Source organism: Oncorhynchus keta, chromosome 14, assembly GCF_023373465.1.
Source record: "Oncorhynchus keta strain PuntledgeMale-10-30-2019 chromosome 14, Oket_V2, whole genome shotgun sequence".
Classification (NCBI taxonomy): domain Eukaryota; kingdom Metazoa; phylum Chordata; class Actinopteri; order Salmoniformes; family Salmonidae; genus Oncorhynchus; species Oncorhynchus keta.
Window position 1 is genome coordinate 3,045,384 of NC_068434.1, and position 6,000 is coordinate 3,051,383.

Here is a 6,000-nt window from a genome sequence, read left to right on the forward strand (position 1 = left end):
GGTTCCAACTGCCGTGTCTTTGTGAGACGCAGAGGTGAACGGATGATCTCCTCATGTGTATTTCCCACCGTGAAGCATGGAGGAGGAGGTGTGATGGTGCTTTGCTGGTGACACTGTCTGCGATTTGTTTAGAATTCAAGGCACTATTTAACCAGCATGACTACCACAGCATTCTGCAGTGGTACACCATCCCATCTGGTTTGTGCTTAGTGGGACTATGATTTGTTTTTCAACAGGACAATGACCCAACACACCTCCAGGCGGTGTAAGGGCCATTTGACCAAGAAGGAGAGTGGTGGAGTGCTGCATCAGGTGACCAGACGTTATTCTATAACTTGTACGCTGAGAGTCAGGAAGCAAGTTCAGGGACTTTTAATATTAAATAACACAAGGAACAAAACAAGTAACATGAGTAGCGTGCAGACATGAAACACTGGGACAGAAACAATAACGCCTGGGGAAGGAACCAGGACAGGGGAGGTAATCATGCAGGTGAGTTTTTTAAGTTGCGCGTAATGATGGTGACAGGTGTGCGTAATAATGAGCAGTCTGACGACCTCGAGCGCTGGAGAAGAGGAGTATATGTGTCAATTAAAAAATATATTTTAGAAAATTTGTTTAACAATTTTTGTGATTTACTACATGATTCCATAAGTGTTATTTCATAGTTTTGATACAATGTAGAAAATAGTAACAATAAAGAAAAACACTTGAATGGTGTTATAAAACTTTTGACTGGTACTGGGTGGGTGTGTTTGTTTCTGCGTGTGTATTTTTCATCTTATATTTTCCTCTGGTTGTTTGGTGGAGGGGTCTGTAGCAGACTGTCCATGGTCTGTTCCTGACTGTCCGTGGTCTGTTCCTGACTGTCTGTGGTCTGTTCCTGACTGTCCGCGGTCTGTTCCTGACTGTCCGTGGTCTGTTCCTGACTGTCCGTGGTCTGTAGCAGACTGTCCGTGGTCTGTTCCTGACTGTCCGTGGTCTGTTCCTGACTGTCCGTGGTCTGTTCCTGACTGTCCGTGGTCTGTTCCTGACTGTTCTCTGTCTGTTCCTGCCTGTTCGCTGTCTGTTCCTGACTGTCCGTGGTCTGTAGCAGACTGTTCGTGGTCTGTTCCTGACTGTCCGTGGTCTGTTCCTGACTGTCCGTGGTCTGTTCCTGACTGTCCGTGGTCTGTAGCAGACTGTTCGTGGTCTGTTCCTGACTGTTCGTGGTCTGTTCCTGACTGTCCGTGGTCTGTAGCAGACTGTCCATGGTCTGTTCCTGACTGTTCGCTGTCTGTTCCTGCCTGTTCACTGTCTGTTCCTGACTGTTCGCTGTCTGTTCCTGACTGTCCGTGGTCTGTTCCTGACTGTCCGTGGTCTGTAGCAGACTGTTCGTGGTCTGTTCCTGACTGTTCGTGGTCTGTTCCTGACTGTCCGTGGTCTGTACCTGACTGTCCGTGGTCTGTTCCTGACTGTTCGCTGTCTGTTCCTGCCTGTTCACTGTCTGTTCCTGACTGTCCGTGGTCTGTAGCAGACTGTTCGTGGTCTGTTCCTGACTGTCCGTGGTCTGTTCCTGACTGTCCGTGGTCTGTTCCTGACTGTCCGTGGTCTGTAGCAGACTGTCCGTGGTCTGTTCCTGCCTGTTCGCTTTCTGTTCCTGACTGTCCGTGGTCTGTTCCTGCCTGTTCACTGTCTGTTCCTGACTGTTCACTGTCTGTTCCTGACTGTTCGCTGTCTGTTCCTGACTGTCCGTGGTCTGTTCCTGACTGTCCGTGGTCTGTTCCTGACTGTTCGTTGTCTGTTCCTGACTGTCCATGGTCTGTTCCTGACTGTCCGTGGTCTGTTCCTGACTGTTCGTGGTCTGTTCCTGACTGTCCGTTGTCTGTTCCTGACTGTTCATGGTCTATAGCAGACTGTCCGTGGTCTGTTCCTGACTGTTCGTGGTCTGTTCCTGACTGTCTGTGGTCTGTTCCTGACTGTTCGTGGTCTGTTCCTGACTGTCCGTGGTCTGTTCCTGACTGTCCGTGGTCTGTTCCTGACTGTCCGTGGTCTGTTCCTGACTGTCCGTGGTCTGTTCCTGACTGTTCGCTGTCTGTTCCTGACTGTCCATGGTCTGTTCCTGACTGTCCATGGTCTGTTCCTGACTGTCCGTGGTCTGTTCCTGACTGTCCGTGGTCTGTTCCTGACTGTTCGTGGTCTGTTCCTGACTGTTCGTGGTCTGTTCCTGACTGTTCGCTGTCTGTTCCTGACTGTTCGCTGTCTGTTCCTGACTGTCCGTGGTCTGTTCCTGACTGTCCGTGGTCTGTTCCTGACTGTCCATGGTCTGTTCCTGACTGTCCATGGTCTGTTCCTGACTGTTCGTGGTCTGTTCCTGACTGTCCGTGGTCTGTTCCTGACTGTCCGTGGTCTGTTCCTGACTGTTCGTGGTCTGTTCCTGACTGTTCGTGGTCTTTCGTTCCTGACTGTTCACTGTCTGTTCCTGACTGTCTTCAGACTGTTCGTGGCTGTCTGTTCCTGACTGTTCGTGGTCTGTTCCTGACTGTCCGTGGTCTGTTCCTGACTGTCCGTGGTCTGTTCCTGACTGTCCGTGGTCTGTTCCTGACTGTTCACTGTCTGTTCCTGACTGTTCGCTGTCTGTTCCTGACTGTTCGTGGTCTGTTCCTGACTGTCCGTGGTCTGTTCCTGACTGTTCGTGGTCTGTTCCTGACTGTTCGCTGTCTGTTCCTGCCTGTTCACTGTCTGTTCCTGACTGTCCGTGGTCTGTTCCTGACTGTTCCTGACTGTTCGTGGTCTGTTCCTGACTGTTCCTGACTGTTCGTGGTCTGTAGCAGACTGTCCGTGGTCTGTTCCTGACTGTCCGTGGCTGTAGCAGACTGTCCGTGGTCTGTTCCTGACTGTCCGTGGTCTGTTCCTGACTGTCCGTGGCTGTAGCAGACTGTCCGTGGTCTGTTCCTGACTGTCCGTGGTCTGTTCCTGACTGTCCGTGGTCTGTTCCTGACTGTTCGCTGTCTGTTCCTGCCTGTTCACTGTCTGTTCCTGACTGTCCGTGGTCTGTAGCAGACTGTCCGTGGTCTGTTCCTGACTGTCCGTGGTCTGTTCCTGACTGTCCGTGGTCTGTTCCTGACTGTTCGCTGTCTGTTCCTGCCTGTTCACTGTCTGTTCCTGACTGTCCGTGGTCTGTTCCTGACTGTCCGTGGTCTGTTCCTGACTGTCCGTGGTCTGTTCCTGACTGTCCGTGGTCTGTTCCTGACTGTCCGTGGTCTGTTCCTGACTGTCCGTGGTCTGTAGCAGACTGTCCGTGGTCTGTTCCTGACTGTCCGTGGTCTGTAGCAGACTGTTCGTGGTCTGTTCCTGACTGTCCGTGGTCTGTAGCAGACTGTCCGTGGTCTGTTCCTGCCTGTTCGCTGTCTGTTCCTGACTGTCCGTGGTCTGTTCCTGACTGTTCGCTGTCTGTTCCTGCCTGTTCACTGTCTGTTCCTGACTGTTCACTGTCTGTTCCTGCCTGTTCGCTGTCTGTTCCTGACTGTTCACTGTCTGTTCCTGACTGTTCGCTGTCTGTTCCTGCCTGTTCACTGTCTGTTCCTGCCTGTTCACTGTCTGTTCCTGACTGTTCACTGTCTGTTCCTGACTGTTCGCTGTCTGTTATATTATTATTATCATATATTATTATTATTATTATTATTCTGTTCCTGACTGTTCACTGTCTGTTCCTGCCTGTTCGCTGTCTGTTCCTGCCTGTTCACTGTCTGTTCCTGACTGTTCGCTGTCTGTTCCTGACTGTTCACTGTCTGTTCCTGCCTGTTCGCTGTCTGTTCCTGCCTGTTCACTGTCTGTTCCTGACTGTTCGCTGTCTGTTCCTGACTGTTCGCTGTCTGTTCCTGACTGTTCGCTGTCTGTTCCTGACTGTTCACTGTCTGTTCCTGAATGTTCGCTGTCTGTACTGTAAAGTCAGTACCCACCAATCTACCTTTTGTTTTGTATGTTTGAATGCTTTTGTAAATGTAATGATTTGTGGATTCGAATAAAGTATCAAATATATTTAAAAGTGTGTGTGTGTGTGTGTGTGTGTTCACTGTGTGTGTGTGCGTGCGTGCGTGCGTGCGTGCGTGCGTTCCGTGCTGCGTGACTGTCCGTGTGCGTGTGCGTGTGTCCTGTGTGTGTTAGGGTCTGTTCCGGCCGGCTGAAGGCTGGTGATGAGCTCTTGATGATCAACGGTCAGTCTCTGGTTGGTCTGTCTCATTCGGAGGCCGTGGCCGTCCTCCGCTCCTCCACTGGACTGGTACAACTGGTGGTCGCTAGCAGGGTGAGTAGGACACACACAGCTATGTCTTACTCTACTCAGTGAGTTGGACACACACAGCTATGTCTTACTCTACTCAGTGAGTAGGACACACACAGCTATGTCTTACTCTACTCAGTGAGTTGGACACACACAGCTATGTCTTACTATACTCAGTGAGTAGGACACACACAGTTCCTATGTCTTACTGTCCGTGGTCTGTTCTACTCTGTGAGTTGGACACACACAGCTATGTCTTACTCTACTCAGTGAGTTGGACACACACAGCTATGTCTTACTATACTCAGTGAGTTGGACACAATCACAGCTATGTCTTACTCTACTCAGTGAGTTGGACACACACAGCTATGTCTTACTCTACTCAGTGAGTTGGACACACACAGCTATGTCTTACTCTACTCTGTGAGTTGGACACACACAGCTATGTCTTACTCTGTCTCAGTGAGTAGGACACACACAGCTATGTCTTACTCTACTCAGTGAGTTGGACACACACAGCTTTGTCTTACTCTACTCAGTGAGTATGACACAATCACAGCTATATCTTACTATACTCAGTGAGTATGACACAATCACAGCTATATCTTACTATACTCAGTGAGTATGACACAATCACAGCTATATCTTACTATACTCAGTGAGTATGACACAATCACAGCTATATCTACTGTACCAGTGTTACTGTACTTGTGAGTATGACACAATCACAGCTATATCTTACTATACTCAGTGAGTATGACACAATCACAGCTATATCTTACTATACTCAGTGAGTATGACACAATCACAGCTATATCTTACTATACTCAGTGAGTAGGACACAATCACAGCTATATCTTACTATACTCAGTGAGTATGACACAATCACAGCTATATCTTACTATACTCAGTGAGTATGACACAATCACAGCTATATCTTACTGTACTGTCGTGAGGACTTATACAGGGGACCACCAGTCCTATTTTCCGAACCCTAAACCTAACTGTTCCTAATTTTAACAGTAAACCTAAACCTAATGCCTGCCCCTAAACCTAACCCTAATTTTAACAGTAAACCTAAACCTAACCCATAAACCTAAAATGGCCGGCAAAATGTCCTAATTTCTCTGAATTTTAGTCTGTTTACTGTTCTTTTGAGTACTTCTGGTACTCACAAGTATAGTAAAACTTGTAGACACACACACTGTTCCACACACACACACACACACACACACACACACACACACACACACACACACACACACACACACACACACACACACACACACACACACACACACACACACACACACACACACACACACACCAATCTCCATCCACACGCCCTCTCACGCCTCTCCACTGTCCTCTGGTTCTTCCAGGAGGAGTCCCAGGTGGATTTCCACCGTTACCCATCTACCAGCCTGCCAGACCTGGTCAGTGACTGTTCCCTCCTCCTCTCCTTCTCCGAGCAACAACATGGAACCTCGTCACGGCCTGACCTCCAGCAGCCTCTCTCTGACCCGTCTGTTACGGTATGTGCGTCTGGGGAGGAGTGTTGTCTGTTTTGTTAGCCCTGCTGTCCAAACGCCAACTGAAGCCGACAGACCAATGGGACAGCCGTCGGATGTGTGCGGGCGTGCTCTGTTTGGGTCGGAGCAGAGGGTGTACTGGGTGTGTACTGGGTGTGTGTACTGGGTGTGTACTGACTGTCCGTGGTGTACTGTCCGTGGTCTGTT

At 49.4% G+C, this 6,000-nt stretch overlaps 1 protein-coding gene across 1 annotated transcript in view; it reads left to right on the top strand.

Annotated features, from left to right (window-relative positions):
• The window catches only part of pdzd2 (PDZ domain containing 2), a 209,590-nt gene that overhangs the window by 129,179 nt on the left and 74,411 nt on the right, over window positions 1–6,000 (top strand). Inside the window, 2 exon segments of the mRNA XM_052462660.1 lie at window positions 4,147–4,285; window positions 5,644–5,786. Of these exon segments, the coding sequence (XP_052318620.1) occupies window positions 4,147–4,285; window positions 5,644–5,786 (282 nt within the window).